We start from the raw sequence: 17,447 nt of genomic DNA on the forward strand, positions 1-17,447 counted from the left end.
TAGTTTCTATCATATTCTGCCTAAATCTGCATAGCTTGTGACTTTTCCCCATTGGCCATATAGCAAAGACAGGTTAACCTGCACTTGATCCACGTGATGACAGCCTTCCCTGCTTTCTTCACAGCCATTGGATAAAAGCCATATTATAGAAAAGCATCTGACCTGCAGTGGTTTGACTTTTGAAAAACTAAAAGGTCAGGTCACCTGCCACCATGGCAGACAGGTTTTCCTTATATTAAGAAATAATATTTTTACAAAGCATTTCTAAAGGCTAAATTAAATATATGGTAACACTTCATTTTACAGGTCCACAAATTTCATGGTAATTAGGTGATAATTAGCAAGTCACCTATTTGAAATTTCTTTGGAATTACTGCCAAATTACCCCAATATTTACCTATAAATTTATTGAAAATTACTTTACCATAAACATTATTTAATAATTATATTCCACTATTTCCAAACAGCTGGTAATTTATTTAATACATTTCCAGGGAAATAATACAAAGTTAATTGATATGCTTTATTTCCATGTCTTCTGGTATACAGATAATAATTAGCAAATAACTTCTTTGAAATTTCTTTAAAAACTCCCTGAATCATGACATTAATGACATTAGCTACCAGGTTACATCTGTGTAGACAATAAGTCACACGATGGGGAGAATTGTGCTGATCAGAAGTGTCTCCTATTAGTTTTGGTTTTGGAGGTAAATATTTAGTAAATATTGGGGTAATTTGGCAGTAATTCCAAAGAAATTTCAACTCATTAATTATCACCTAATTACCATGAAATTTGCAGACCTGTAAAAGGAAGTGTTACCAAATACAGTCATGCATTAAGGTTACATGATGTATTCCATAATTCTACCGTCTGGTACCACTGACTCAGTGTTTACAATTTTAAAGCGTTCCACCTAGATTTCATAAGTGGCAGACAAAAAAAATGAGTGGCCGGTAGAAATGTTCAGTGACCTGCCACAGTGGCAGGTGAGGAAAAAGGTTAATTTCAGACCCTGTGTATAGGCCATGTAAAGGGAAATACAGACAGACAGTACTGCTCTTTTGTCAGCAGGTGTCATCCTAACCAAATGCATCACATGGATCATCAAGTAGGACATGCATGTGAAGTGAACGTGGCAGATGTGTAAAAAATTTGAATTGAGATCACTGGATTTGGTAAAGCCCCAAAAAACCTGCAAGATGATCACATGAGTTTGCTATGTGAACACAGATGGGAGACAAGAACAGACATGTTGGGACATTTTCTTTTACAGTTACACAAAACCGGTTGTTGTGTGTTGCTATACACTTCTGTCTCAAGTTAAATATGTATAAATGCTGTAGTTAAACTTAATGATCAAATCTTTTCCAAAGTGAAAAATTGAACCTCCCACACTACCTCTTCCTTTTTGTGCTCGGACACGCGCATTGGAGCGGGGGTGGACGCTGGAGCGCGCTTTCCGTGTCTGGTTAGTGGACTGACAGCCAGCTGTGCGGCTACAACGACAACAACAACCCTCCTGGATTCTTTTGCTCCATACAGCTAGATTTAGTGTTCTGCTACTGATCACAATCGTACACTTATAGCTAAGTTGTTGAAGTGAGGACTCGGTGATCATCGGCGGTATTTCCGTGCTAAACTAAACTAGCTTAGAAGAGCATTTCCTCCAACATGAATCCGTTGTGTGGCAGATGTAATCGAGTCGTTTACCCCACGGAAAAAGTGAATTGTCTGGACAAGGTAAGAACAGAAAGAAAACCAGTTTTACTTAGTGTTATTCTGTTAAAATACTCCTAACACACCGTCCTCTTGTTGTACACTGATTGCTCTAAATTCCGCTCTCTTATAATGACACCTTCGGGGTGTTTTTTGTGAATGAATTGAACACCAACAGGAGACAGGTATGTCGCTAGCTAAAGGCATGCTAACGGCTAGCTCAACGGCTGGAAGACACGAGAGCGCGGACCTAGCAACGACATTACACCTTATCTTCAGGACAATGGGACACTTTACAAAAAACATAATTCACATTTTTGTTATTAAGATGATGATTCAAGGCCACACTATTGATTCACCCTGAAAGCCAGCGCCTCACAGTGCTTCAGACAGCCTGGTTTTGGGCCTGGCTTGATGGCACCACTTGGCTAACATTTTTCTCGAAACACCTTATTTTGTGCTCGAGTGCTTTACCCTTTACACACACTAAACGACACAGGACTTCATATGTAACATTATAGTCCTAAAAACCAAGCTTTTCATGGACTGGTTTTTGGACATGTCTGTGTCCAATTCACCAGTTAAATGCAAGTCAGGGACCATTATAATCTCATCAATTGTACCCATAGTGACTCATGTTCAGGATACTAATTCACATGTGAGCAACAATTTGGGTTAACACTGGTTCCTCATGTCACCCCTTTCGCTTTTAAAGGTGATCATGTATTGCATTTATTGAATGCTGCTGCACTCAGGTACACTTTGCAACATGCAACACACTCAGTTTACTAGGTGGGTGGGGTCTGCAATGTTTGTCATATGAATAGCAAAAACACGTATTTTGTGCTTGAGTGCTTTACCCTTTACACACACTACAAGACACAGGACTTCATATAGAACATTACAGTCCTAAAACCAAGCTTTTCATGGACATGTCTGTGTCCAATTCACCAGTTAAATCCAAGTCAGGGACCATTAAGAAGAGGACGTTTGCATGGCTATTGAAAATCAATCTCTGTTGAGATATTTTCTCGAAACATGTATTTTGTGCTCTAGTGCTTTACCCTTTACACACACTAAACGACACAGGACTTCATATTGAACATTACAATCCTAAAAACCAAGCTTTTCATGGACATGTCTGTGTCCAATCCACCAGTTCAATCCATCAATTGTACCCATAGTGACTCTTGTCTAGGACACTAATTCACATGTGAGCAACAATTTGGGTTACCATTGGGTCACCCCTTTAGCTTTTAAGGAGGTAAAGGTGATCATGTATTGCATTTATTGAATGCTGCTGCACTCAGGTACACTTTGCAACATGTAACACACTCAGTTTACTAGGTGGGTGGGGTCTGCAATGTTTGTCATATGAATAGCTATTGAAAATCAATCTCTGTTGAGATATTTTCTCGAAACACGTATTTTGTGCTCCAGTTTTTTACCCTTTACAAACACTAAACGACACAGGACTTCATATTGAACATTACAGTCCTAAATCCAAGCTTTTCATGGACATGTCTGTGTCCAATTCACCAGTTAAATCCAAGTCAGGGACCATTAAGAAGAGCCGCCGCCTTTAGATTAGTTTTCAGTCAAAAGCAGTAGCCTAATCTCAGCCAAAGGTGCTAATCTCATCAATTGTACCCATAGTGACTCTGTCTAGGATACTAATTCACATGTGAGCAACAATTTGGGTTACCACTGGGTCACCCCTTTAGCTTTTAAGGAGGTAAAGGTGATCATGCATTGCATTTATTGAATGCTGCTGCCCTCAGGTACACTTTGCAACATGTAACACACTCAGTTTACTAGGTGGGTGGGGTCTGCAATGTTTGTCATATGAATAGCAATGTTTTTTACCAAAGCAGAGCTTGGGGCAGGTAGATAACTTGTCTAATGGACGTCTGAATGGCTAATCACTCTCTGTTGAGACATTTTCTCGAAACACGTATTTTGTGCTTGAGTGCTTTCCCCTTTACAAACACTCAACGACACAGGACTTCATATTGAACATTACAGTCCTAAAACCAAGCTTTTCATGGACATGTCTGTGTCCAATTCACCAGTTAAATCCAAGTCAGGTACCATTAAGAAGAGCCGCCGCCTCGATTAGTTTTCAGTCAAAAGCAGTAGCCTAATCTCAGCCAAGGTGATAATCTCATCAATTGTACCCACGGTGATTCTGTCTAGGATACTAATTCACATGCGAGCAACAATTTGGGTTAAGCACATCTTGCTCCTGTCACCCCTTTAGCTTTTAAGGAGGTAAAGGTGATCATGTATTGCATTTATACACTTTGCAACATGTAACACACTCAGTTTACTAGGTGGGTGGGGTTTGCAATGTTTGTCATATGAATAGCAATGTGCTTTGGGGCAAGTAGATAATTTGTCTAATGGACGTCTGAATGGCTATTGAAAATCAATCCCTGTTGAGACTTGCTTATCTGTTGGGGGCTGACTGACAAGGAAGGCGGGGAAAGAGCACGCAAAAAGGCATTATCTAAAGTAACATCAGCTCTTGATTGGATGCATTATTGCTCTCTGCATGGATGTGTTCTTGAATGCACCATGACTAATGTTTTCCCCAAAGTGCCCTGGACTGGAATTGATTTATCTCAGTAGTACCCCCTCTTCGTGCACAAGCGGTCCAAACCCCCTTAAACAAATACGAGTCATGTTGGCATGTTAGGAGGCTGGTATTGATGAGAACCAAATTGCCACAAGTACAGCCCGAGTGTGCGTTGGTATCTGGCCTAAAGCAGAGTGCATTCCAGCAGACAGACCCTCCCATAAAACGTGCTCTGTCAGAGGCCTGCTGTGCCATCTCCCTGCTCTGAAACCAAGCACAGGAGAGTAGCCTGCCGTCTGTCTTTGCTGCCATTCTGCATCAGCGCTCACCCCTTCAGACACGCCAAAACAACCTCCCCTTTCCCTTCTCCGTGGCACACATACACGCTGCCCCTTCTCGTTTGTTTAAAGCAGCCGAGGCCACATTGGCTGGGGATTTTTCCGTGTGCTAGGCTAGCACAGGTGAAGGCAGGGGAGTCGAAGTCATTTCTTCTTCCATTAGTATTCTCAGCCACCGATGAATACCTTTACCTGACAGTCTCCCTCTATAATATCCCTCTGTGGTTGTAGAGAGGCTGAGCCACAGAGGCTTGTTTGTCTGTCAGCTGCATTCCTGTGTAGCAGGGGCTGGGCCCGGCAGAGGGAGCGGGCAGCCGAGCACATGTAAAGACAGGAAGTGAATTTGGGTTGAGGCTCTTGTTCGTGTCGGTTTTGCCTTGTTATTTTGGCTTCTCTTCAGTCCTTAAAATACATGTTGATTGTGAGGGGTTTAGAGCTGTTTATCTGGCTCAAGTATCCAGCTTATATCTATCAAGGTTAGCTTTTTGTAGCTGTTGAGCGTCAGCCAATAAAAACTTGCAACAAGGAAGTGAAACAGTGGAGTTAACCGGCGCCTACTATGCAAACCGTAACTGTAAAACTGGTCACATTTAGGTTAATGTGCAATGTCTGAAGACATGAAATGATTTGTATGTGTCATTTTAAGATTAACGGCCATTTCCGGCACTCAGGAAGTGTGTATTTTCAAGATAAAATGAGAGATCTGTGGAGAGCGGTTGAAGCCTAAATCTCTCACTGAAACACTCAAATCTGCTGCAGTGTCTGAGTACTTACTAGGACTTACAACTATCTCCCGATTCAATACTTTCACGATACTTGGTTGCCGATTCGATATGTCTTGTGATTCGATATTACAATTTAATTATTTATTTTTGTTAACTTTTTAACACTAGACCATGGGATAAAGTTTAATTATACACTTCTAGGGACTTTTACTTTGGAAAACATCTAAATTGATACATTAAAATGTTTTATTTTCTGCATGTATGCAGAGAGATGTCCTGAAGTCAAATATATCAGTCATTGTCAGGCTTTTTTTTTTATTCCCCAGCAACCAAAAAATCAAACATTTCCCTCTCAAATTAGTTGTATTTTCTTTTTAATTTATAAGGGACATGTAATGTTTTAAACTACTGTTGAATATAATCCAATCAATCTTATTTCCATATATGTATTTTGTATATACAGTTCCCTTTCTGAACACCTTATTTTAAAAACCGGACATAGTCACACATGTATACTACCACTAACTTCGCGAGTCCGTCGCTAGCTTTCCCTACTTTACTGTATGTGTAGTGTTTACCACCTTGGATTTAAAATGTGATGGTTCAAGTTGGATCCACGCGGACCCTGGGTTGTTTTCTGTTCTGTCGTATCTGCCGGTTTCTGCTCGCTACAGCCGGCCAGCTACTGTTTGTTTTGAGTGACGGATACAGAACGGATACGACGTCACGTTACTCTGACTACAACAATAAAAACAGTAACTTCCTTCTACCTCTGCATAGACTTAAATGAAGCAAATATATCGATTCTGGCATTAAAAAAATCTATTTCAAAATCGTAAAAAAAAATAAATTGCGATGCATAGGTGAATTGATTTTTTTTATTTTTTCGCCACTAGTACTTACTATCTCTATGTGCTGTCTGCATATTGTACGTATGAATCACAGAGCCTGTTCTTACATGCAGGAGAAGAGATACAGCCTCATACATCTCTTCATGAGATTTATTAATATTTAATTGTGCTATTATGCCGTAGATTATGAAGCGCTGTAACCGGTTCCTGAGTAGTAGATGAGCTACTATTTCAGTGAATGTAGTATTCCAAAGTCTATAAATAATGTGAGAAACTGAGTTGTTCTAACAGTTCATCCTTTAATAAGTAAGTATGAAGCACAAACATTACTGGCTCTTGAATATGTTAGCAATGTCAAAACATTTATACACAATATTGGCAAGATTTATTCTGAGGCAAGACCTGCTTGCTTGTTTCAGAAACACAGCTTTTATGCAACAAATGATCTCCCACATAGCACCGAGTATCATAGATAAGATACAGCTTCACTCAAAACAAAACAATCCCATTAGTGAAGGAGAGAGTCGAAAGAAATATGGATGGACAAAAGCCAGCTGGGAGGTTATTTTCTTCATAGTTACCAGCATGTCGGTGAAGGCTTTTACATTGCAGACAGAAAAGAAATATCACTATATTTTAATGATTCTCCTGTCTTGCGTTTGTTCCCTGGTGTTATACTCACATAATAAAATGAAGGAATTTGATCACAATGTTTGTATAAACTTGAAAAGATGAGTTTTTAGCATAGACTGTTTATAAGAAGTGGACGTAGTCACCGTGATGTCACCAATTGGTTTTTGGACTGTGGTTTTGAAGCCTCAAGTTCGGCATTTTGGCCCTCGCCATGTTGTTTTTTTGCAACCGGAAGTGATACGAGAGGGTGGAGCTAAGCACAACCGGACGCTGAAACAGTCATTTTCAGACGACCAAAAAGGTTATAATTAACATTCATGAACTGAAAACACACTGTGAAAGGGTTAAAGTTCTGAGACGAAAACAAAGACAGTTGGGTTGGTTTCATAGCAAAATAAAGTGGCTACACTTCTTGGTTCACATGATCTCAAATGTTCAGACACAGTTGGCAATAACAAAAGTTTGTGTATTAATCAAATTTCTCACACTGATGTATCTGACACACACAGTTTTGTACTCTAGCCTTCACAGTTACTACTGCCTTGGGTCCATTTTTATTATTTAACTAACAAATTGGCTGCTGTGTTATTTGGCTTCAGTGTGGGGTTTCTTTCTGGTTTAGATGTGAGCCTCAATTGTACTGCTGCTTCTCAATCCCAGGAAATTGCTGGAAAATGGGGGTTAAAGATCAGAAGAGTACAGCATGCAAGTTGTACAGCTCTGTACAGTCTTTACAGCACGAAGGAGCTTACATCATGCTTAGTCTTGTGGAATCAACTGAAAAAATTGATCTTATTAGAAAGCACTAAATCATTTTTATCTCATAGAACAGCATGGTACATACAATCACTTAGTTCCTTACTGTCAACATCTGTTTTATCTAATAAGATACAGTTTTCACTCCGTTCATCTCAGTTTTCCTTTGCATATTTTGACGTGAAAGGTCAAGGGACCCCTTCGAGAATGGCTTTTTCTTGCTAAAATTTAAGGTAAATTTGGAGCGTTATTTTGCATTCTTCCCGACAAGCTAGTATGACATGTTTGGTACCAATGGATTCCTCAGTCTTTCTTGTTTCATATGTAGAGTAACTTTAAGACCCGCTACGACCCGCTGAAAGACAGAAAAGCCGTTAGAGTTGTTCCGATACCAGTATAGGAAATACATCCGATACTGCCCAAAATTCGGTGTTGGGTATCGGCGAGTACGCCAGCCTAAGCACCGATCCGATACCATCATTTATTAACCAGGAAAAAAAACTTGTTTAACTGGAAATCAATTGTTCTTCACCGCTCCCAAACAGTAGCGTTCACTGTGCTGGCACCCTGGATGTATCATGGATGCTACTGGCAACTACTGTTACAGAGCAGCGAAGAAGAACTGATTGCAGGAAGTTTGTAACGTGACGATAGCAAACAACAACAGTGCGGTGCTAGTGGAGAGGGTAACGGTAGTCAGAGTGAGGTAAATGTAGTAGTGTAGTAAACAGCTAGTGAATAATAATAATATTAATATTAATAATAACTTCTTTTTTTATCACGCTGTTATCAGATCGGTACTCGGTATCGGCCGATACGGCAAGTTCAGGTATCGGGACATCTCTAATAGTCGTCAGATTTTAAAGAGGTTATTAGTTTACATAATAAAAAATGTAGACTTGACGTCCGTGTATCGATACATTATTGCCACGTAAAATATCGTGATACTGTGCTGTATTGATTTTTTCCCCCACCCCTTTGCTCTCTGATGGTCCAGTCAGTGTGAACACACTTCCTCTGACTCCAGTTTTAGAGGGATATATCTACCGCCTTGCCTTTATTTAGACAGATTATTCTGAGAGCTGATTCATGTTGTCCAAGAGGTGAGGAATCTGTCCAGCCATCACCAGTCACCTCCTTTTAATGAATCACATTCACAAACACACATTACAGTCAAAATCATCTGAGGTGTTGACTCCACTGTTAGCGGTAAGGCACTTCTCTTCTCCTTTTATCAGAAAAAGGAACTAGTGCACATGTTCTGTTTGCTCTCAAAAAACTATTACAACTTTATTTGTACCGGCACAATAACATCTGGACTGTCTTTTGATCTGCTTTAAAATAGAATTCATAGGAAGTAAAGGCAAAGAGACAGTTTTATCTAATATAAGCCATACAACATGACAACTTGATTTTTATAATGTAAATTTGTACAGATAGTTTATGACCTGGCAGAAGTGTTTTGACATTTCACCTTTGGTGTGCTCATCTTTTCTGCTGGGATGTTTCTGTTTGTGTGTAATGTCTCATTGCTAGGGCGGCAGGATGTATATGTTGTTACTAAGTGCACATTCAAGGTTTGGAGTGGTTTGGAAAAGTGTGTTAAGTGCATACTCTACGGTAGCATAGTATGTCTGTTCAAATCACTGTCTGCCTGCTAGCCAGCAACAAAGCCCGTGGCTTGGGTAAAAATTAATGGTATCAGGTAGGCTAATAATTAACCAGCGTGCTTTAATGAGTTAGTTTCCTTTATTAGCACCAGCCAGATGTGGGCCCTTTGTCTTTAGGCATGTACTGTCTTTACGCATGAATAATCTTTCACACATACACGGAGTAAGCTGCTGTAATGCCCCACCATGTGTGTGTGTGTATGGTGATGCTTTTAATTTATTTAGCCTCTTTTGGTTGAAAATAAACATCTGAGTCAAAGAGCCATCACAGCATCTCTAGAGGCCTAATCAGCCTGTGAAAGTATTAAACAAAGTGGTTTGGACTGAAGTGAATTGCTGCTGATTTGACCAAGAGTTATGAAACATTTCATCAGGGTCCCTAGGGATGTCTTTCAGCGGTATAAGGCTCTAAATTCCTCTGATGCTTAATTCGGTGACTACCAGAAGACCGGATCGTGAAAATTCACTGACCTCGGTCTATAGCTTAAGTCTTTTTTTTTTTTTTTTTCATTTAAAAATAACACAATATTGTCAGAAATTCTCATCTAGTCAGTTTAGAAAATAACACCAGCTAAGTAATAGTAAATTTGCCTCTTCTATGAATCACTTGGTAGGTACTTAAAGGGCGGGTCCATTATATATTTATTTTTGTTGAGGTTTTTATATCATTCTGCAGCTTCCAAGTGGTATTCCTTATGTATTCAAATCTGCACATTTAAATTCCGGTCGAGGTACAGTATGTATGTTTTAGCATCAAAATGCTATTTTCCCAGCCCTTTTAAAACCTTTTTCCCATGTGACCTGACGTAGGTTTGTGCATGATGCTGCTGCTACACATATAAACACATAACGCTATATCCTTATAGTCAATGTATTAACGTTACATACAGCAACTTAGATGGCAGTCGGCACGCTTCCAGTTTAGAGAAGCAGACAGGAGTACCGGCACAGAAGCTAAGCAATGTACTGATGTAGTGGACCAGCAACTCCTGTGTTCAGCGAGGTTAAATTACTATTTTTGTCAATGAAGTCTGGTGCCTTTGAGGAGAGTGATGTAATGGCTCCAGTTCCCCATCAGAAAGGGCTGACTGACGGCGAGGTGAAGTGGTGAAAATATTCTAAATATAGCGTACACTTAAACTAATATAGATTTTTTTTTTTTTACTGGCTAGGATATGTTTTTCTGCTGCTCCGGTCCATAGCTGCTTTACCTCGCCGTCAGACAGCCCTTTCCAGTGGAGAACTGAAGCTGTTATATAGCTCACTTCCAGACTTCATTGACAAAATGTAATTTTACCTCGCAGAACACAGAGTATACATAGCCACAAAAAATCAAAATAACCCTTTCAGTTATTTCCACATCTATCTTTGACTCAGCTAGTGTTAAGAGTTCACATGATTATTCATAACCTTGTTTGATTAGCTTACTTTGGTAACGGCTAAGTGGGCGTTTATATTTATAAAACATGGGAAAGAATGCAGATGGGGTTGACTTTAAAAAAAATGTTTCCTGCCAGTGTTTCTATTTAAATCAAATAACAGTTGATGGTTTGGTATATGTGTTGCGGTGGTTAGTGGGCCAAATGAGGTGAGAAGTCTGCCCTGTTTAGATTTCACATTAATACTGATAAAGGAAGTGGTTGATACAACAGGCCTGCAGCATTTTAACGCCTTAAACCACTTAAGTCATTTAATCACCTCCTATCAGTCTGTAGTTAGTATGTGAGAGCATGCTCCTGGTCCGACTCTCACTAACCCTCCCTCTGTGTGTGCTGTATGTGCATACATGGTGTCTGAAGTTGTGTTGACCTCCCAAATAGCTGCAGGCTTTTTGTCCTGTCCAACTTGTATTCTCACCAAGAAGGAGCTGCAAGGCTGACTGAGCATTTTTGCTCTTGAGTCTTCCACGGCTGACACACATGCATCATGTACTGAGACATATAACCTACATACAGGCAGTGTTACACATACATTTGGACACACATGTGCCCTTGAGCTGCGCTGATGCAGGGAGACAGTGCTGTTTTTTTATGGGTGTTTTATTTCTAGGGCTCCGTCTCTGCAGTGTCCTCATTTTCCAGCTGACTGCCAGATCCTGCCTCGGCACCCAAGAGCCAGGTTTTTTCCTGGAGCCGGACAAGGCTAAGTGCTGGATGGCCTCCCGAACACACATTTGGGATGTTTCACGCCCCCACATCTCTGTCCCTTCCTTTCCCTTTGGCATTTATTCGTCTTAATCCTAGACCTAATATAAGTACCAGATACTGTATACTCAGATTGTGTCCAGGTTTAGATGAGCTGGAGGGTGGTTCACGCCTGTCTCAAATATGTCTCCAGTGACCACTTGTAATTATATTTCACCTCCCTCTACATTTTATTTTTTCTGTGAGAAACCAACCACTGCTGAGCATAAAAATAAAAGTGTGTTCAGCCATGCAGCTAGAGAAGATGCCTGCAGCGGTTAGATGCATACTGAATAAAACTTATAGAGTTCACCTGAGGTCCTTTTTAATGTGTTTAATATTCACACCATGCTGCTGTCCGCTTGTGGCTTCATCCAAGAGGCAGTTTAGTTTGAGCCCGATCTCTGTTCACCTGAGATGGCCATGTTCTCCAAGGTGACGAGGGTTGTCCTGGAGGAATGTGGTTAAGCAGGCTGGGTTAGCCTTAGAAATAGTTTGCTAAACAGTTTTAGTTCAACAGGCTCGTTCTCTGGAATAAACCCATGGTCAATATTTAGCCAGGGAAATATCCAGAGTGTCAAAGTCCATGCTCAGCTGCTCACCTTTCTCCCGACAGTATTTGCATACACTCTCCTCTATTAGCATTACACTGTGTTCACTCATCCCTGGTTTATCATTATCACAGATTTGGGGAAATGAGAAGGGCATAACAGTATAGTCTGTGGAGAATATCACACTGGGCTGCTGCTACACTACATGTAGATGAACCAGACGAACGGTATGCATGCAAAGATGGCAGCCGCCACAGCTGCAAGTCAGCTGAAGCTAGAGGAAATGGAATCTGCCTGCGCTGTGCTGTTGTTTGTGAAGGGATTTGCCATAACAGTGCTAGCCAGAACAATAGCGAGGGAGAGCGGTGGAAAGAGTAACACGATGTGTCCATCTGCGACTCCCTCAGGCCACGACTGGGTTGTAGTGGGATAAGGAGTTTGCATTCGACGGCTTGGCCCAATGTGTTTGGCTGGGGATCACAGCTCGACTGAACAGAGTCCAGGCTCGGAGCCTCCTCATTTTGTATGCTTTAGTACAATATTGCTGGCTCACAGCTACAAACACACATGTCAAACACACACATACACTTGCCTGTTGTCATCACATACCACCCTGGGTGGTCCATTACATAGAACAGACAAGACTGTTCTTAAAACCAGCCTGAAGCTATATTGTTGTTCAATAATGGAGGGGAAGTGAAATGGCCATTGTGCTGTGTGTTTGGTCATGTTTCCATACATAGCGCTGCCATGATTGTGTCTACTGTCCGTCTGCAGCTTTCACAGTCAACGTCAACATCCTGGTGATTTATCGCCAGCTGTTTATCAATCCTGTAACACATGCTATATTATCAAACTGTATCACTGCACGACGGGAAATGATGGATTTTTCTGTCAGTAATACCCGCGTCTTATCCTGAGAAGACTAATCAAACTTGCATGTGTTTGTGAGTGAAATATTGAGAAAGTGATGTGCAGTTTTATCCTGTGTTTTGAATCTTCTTTTCTGCGCTGTTTGTTTGGAAGATTAGTGTTTTGTGTGTGGGCAATTGGTGTGGAAAGTGATAAAGAGTGGGAGAAAGAAAGAGAGGGTTGACAGAGCACCCTGAGGCCATGTTAATAAGGACTCCCTCTTTCTTTCCCTCCCATTCATTCTTTCTCCCTTCCCTTGACGATAGCAGGAGCAGCCAGATCACTGCTTCACTCTCTGGCGTTTTCTCTCTCCTGCCCACCCCTCCCTTTCCTCTTGCTCTCTCCAGCTCCTTCCTTTCATGTTTCCTCCCTCCTTCCAGTTCTTTTTCTTGCTCCAATCCTCCCTCCCTCGATCCCTCTTTGAACCCTCAGGCCGCAGATCAGCCCAGTGCCAGGAGAGAAAAAGGAAAAGGAGGCGAGAGGGCGGGTGGGTGGAAGGGAGAAAGAGTGGTGAGAGGGAGATAGAGGAAGATGGATAGAGGAGCTACAGAAACATGCAGAGATGAGCAGACGGACAGAAGGGGAGTCAAAAGGTGGCTTCCTGACTGTCAGACCAAACAGTCTCTGCAACCGAAAACAACCTCTGTTGTTGTATGTAGAAAATAAAAACTGATAATTTTGCACACATGCATCTGAGCTCAGAGTAATAATAAAGGTGTGGCACCAGATTAGATGGCAAGAACACAGATGCATACTTGTCAATCACAAACAGCTCATTCCTTAGCACTCACACCAGTGCAGCTAGCCCTATCTACTTATAAATAGTAAGTATACAACTTGCTAGCAAAAGGGGACGTTGGTTTCTTTGTGTGCCAGCATACACATACAACTGTGTTTCCACTTTGCTTCACCTTTTTTTTCCCCACACAGTCTTAACAGTCCTTTCTGTCTGTATCCAGCTCCCATCCCTCTGAAACCTCAAGGGAATAGGAAGTAGCTCTGGCCTTACTCACTCAATTAGCTTTCCTGTGCTAGTTGGTGTTTTTTTTTTTATATATGTGTGTGTGGTCCTTTTTTGGATCTGCAATTAGTCTCAAATCTCAAAATGTTGTGTCTTCTCTTGTCTCTTTGTTTCTGACAGTACTGGCATAAAGGATGCTTCTGCTGCGAGGTCTGCAAAATGACTCTAAACATGAAGAATTACAAAGGCTATGACAAGAGACCATACTGCAATGCGTAAGTCATCATTTTGTGTACGTCAGTGAGCATGTGTCATGTTTTTATACTCGACTGGTTCAGCCCGCATCGCAAAGACACTGACGGCAGTGTTTAATCTGTCCACAGACGGAAATAGGACTCTCCAAATGTGTGTGTGTAATCATGTTGCAACCCAACTAAGGCCCCTCTCTCCCTCCTCTGCGGTTGATCAGTGACTATTCCAGCTCCCCCCTCAGAGAAAAGGCCTATGTGTTGTGTGGGAAAGTGCCTCCCTCCCTCCTCCTCCTCGATGGCGAAGGGGGGGGGGTATCAACAAAGGAAATTCCTAAAGTTCCTCTACAGTGACATGGGCAGAAACACTGCAAACTAGCATGTCCACTCACGCTTCAGCACATACTCACACACTAAAGGCTCATCAGGAATCCATGGAATCCCCCTCTGCCATTACTTATAAGTGTTTTCTCTCCCTCTCTCTCTCTCAGTGAGAGTTGGAGGGTGAGTGCATGTTCTGAGCGGGAATGCAGAGAGAAGGCGTTGCTTCATGTCCTGACAAGCTCTTTTGCATCTTTCCTGAACAGTCATTTTATTGCCAATTAAATAAATCAAAACGTCATGCCAGCATTGTCATTCTCAACCCCAGAAGAAACTCTAAACTAGTATACTAGCTTCGCTCGTGGTCAGCTGTTTTCTATAGGATTTGGCTTCCTTAATGATTAATACCAGGGAAGTCATCTGTGCCAAGTCTGGAGTAAAATAACATGGCGCTTTATTTTTTCCTCCTCCTGTTCAAGGATCATTATGTAACATTTGTTGTCCATATCTCTGGACCTAGATTTATTTTTTGCAAAGATGCATTCAGATTGAATACAAAGCATAATTTAGTCCTAAATTTGGCGACTAAAGTATTTTTTGTTGTCTGCATTCATTAGCGACAAACAGCCATTAAAATGTCCCTCATCAGAAAGTACAGTGGGTTTGCAGCTAGCTAGCAACAAGCACTGACAGGGTGTGACTGATTTGAAAACTTACAGGGACTCCAGCAGTTTCCCTTACTTCTTTTTTTTCTCCTGGCTCTTTATATTCATTACACCCACTCAGGATAATTGTACATTTTTCTCTCAAGTTGAAACGTTTCCAACTCCGTGAAAGGTCGCATTTTAATCTGGGAAAATGAAACGGGGAAAGAAAAAAGATTACTCGCCCGATCGGATAGCGACATACATGCAAATATACTACTCCAGGTTAACCAAATGAGCTGATCTGTTTCTGGAGCAGCAGCTCACAGGTGAATGTGTGCATCTGTCCTCACATGTAAGCTTAAAAAACATGCAATAGGCCTGTTTTTGTTTTTTTTACAGAGTTTCATAGTAGGAAAAGCACAAATGTTATTAATAACATTAATGAGAGCTCTGTTCCATTCAAGTGTCCCAGGAAGCCGTGACAGTGAGGCAGCATGAACAATACAAGGAAACTGAATCAGCTAAATGGAATTCAGCCCTCATTACTTTTATTATTTACACCTGTGCTTTTTCTACTTTGACATGTCAAATTGCCTCCTGTTATTATTCTGTCACAGGTGTTTTCACTTGTTTTGGCTGTATTTAATTGAGATCTCCCTGACTCCCCTGTTGGTTTTTGTACCCCTGTGACGTCAGGAAAACACCTTTTATGACTCATTTGATTGTATGGGGGACCTAGACCACAGTGACACAGTGTCACCGTGACCCAGCCTCACCTTGATTAGTCATAAGTGCAAACAACTGTGTGCAGGCCTAACTATAACCTTATGTAAGATGATAACTAGGGCTGTCAAAGTTAACGCGATAATAACACATTAATGCAAATTCATTTTAACGCCATCAATTTCTTTAATGCATTAACACAACTAGTGATTTTTAGGTTTTTGCGAGCTCAGGGCATATGAAACCAGAGACCCTAAGGAATCCATTGTTACCAACCATGTCATACTAGCTTGTCGCGAAGGAGGCTAAATAATGCTCCAAACGTGTTACATTTTGGCAAGGAATATCCTGACAGTAGTGCATGAGACAAGTAATCTGAAAAAAAAAATCATGTTCCTGCAAGATTTCACAGACCGGAGGAAAACAACCAATCAGAGTCAAGCTGGAGACTGCCGTCTCTGAGCAGCTGTCAATCACTCGCCAACTCTGATTAAATGGTCAATCTAGGCAGGGCTGATCAAATATGGATCAATATTCTGTTACTGTAATGCCTATTTCTCGCCTCAAATGTTTTCAGAAACATCTTGTAGTGTACTTTTTAGCTGTAAAATGAGACACTAAAATCTCAGTTTGACTTTGTCCCTACTTCCAATCTTTCACATGTGGTTTAAGGTGTTAAGCCCCTACAGCAGGTGTCATCCTACTGTCACCTTCGTTTTAGACTAAAGTGGCTACTTCTTTTCCCTTTCCTTTCCTCTGATGTTCCCTCCGCTCCCCGCGCCAGCAGGAGCAAGGCCCCTCACAGCCTGTTTATTATGCCTCTTTCCGTTTGTTTAAAACAAGCCTTGTTCGAGTAAACATCATCAGCGGATGAGCCTCCCGCTTCAGGAAAGGAATTCAGGCTATGTTCTCTGTCATTATTCTGTGGGATAACTACTTTATCATTACTCCTCTATATTTGTCCTCAGTAATTGATATAGGCGTTGTTTGTTTTCACTGTCTTCCCACCCACCTCTTCCCTGAGAGTCCCATCCCTGATTAGATGCTGGAGAGTCACAGGGGGGATTGTGGGAGATTTAGGATGGCAGATAAGTGGACATAAAAATTCTTCATTTCCTCAGGAGACTGTGGGAGCCACTGGTGGGTCGCCGCCTTAATGGCTGATGGTCCAGAAATTAATTTGAACATCAATGTGGTGTTATTAAAACGTGTCACAAATGTCTTGATTTAGTGTTCCTGACAGTTTTCTTCCATTTAACACTATCGTGAATCATTCATTGATATGTTGTTGATAAATAACCAGTCAAGATTAAAACCCCTGTCACGATAGCCGTGTTTCCATTCACATATTTATATTTGCATTTTTAAGTATCGCATTAGAAAAGCTGTATGGAAACGGCAAAATTCAATAAAACTTCCTCAAAGTTTTTACGCTTGATTGAGATGGTTTTTGCCTTAAGCAAAAAAGAGTTGATGTTATAAATGGGTTATGGAAACACCTCTGCTAAATAAATTCTGACATAGCCAGATTTAACACACATGACTGATCAGCTGTTTGCGCTGTTGGCATTTCTATTTTTGCAACATTTCAAAAGTTTGCTTAAAATTAGCTCGACAATTGAATGGAAAC

The 17,447-nt window shown here is 41.0% G+C and overlaps 1 protein-coding gene across 2 annotated transcripts in view; it reads left to right on the plus strand.

Moving 5' to 3' along the window:
- Positions 1-1,235: 1,235 nt before the first annotated feature.
- lasp1 (LIM and SH3 protein 1) overlaps positions 1,236-17,447 on the plus strand; it is a 35,443-nt gene continuing 19,231 nt past the window's right edge. The window contains exons 1-2 of one of the 2 annotated variants that reach the window (XM_074656299.1): positions 1,236-1,744; positions 14,059-14,153. In XM_074656299.1, the coding sequence (XP_074512400.1) occupies positions 1,676-1,744; positions 14,059-14,153 (164 nt within the window). In that variant the 5' untranslated portion in view covers positions 1,236-1,675. The remainder of the gene's footprint in view (positions 1,745-14,058; positions 14,154-17,447) is intronic. The other variant, XM_074656298.1, reaches the window with a different exon arrangement.

This window comes from Sebastes fasciatus, chromosome 13 (genome assembly GCF_043250625.1).
Source record: "Sebastes fasciatus isolate fSebFas1 chromosome 13, fSebFas1.pri, whole genome shotgun sequence".
In the NCBI taxonomy this organism is placed as follows: domain Eukaryota; kingdom Metazoa; phylum Chordata; class Actinopteri; order Perciformes; family Sebastidae; genus Sebastes; species Sebastes fasciatus.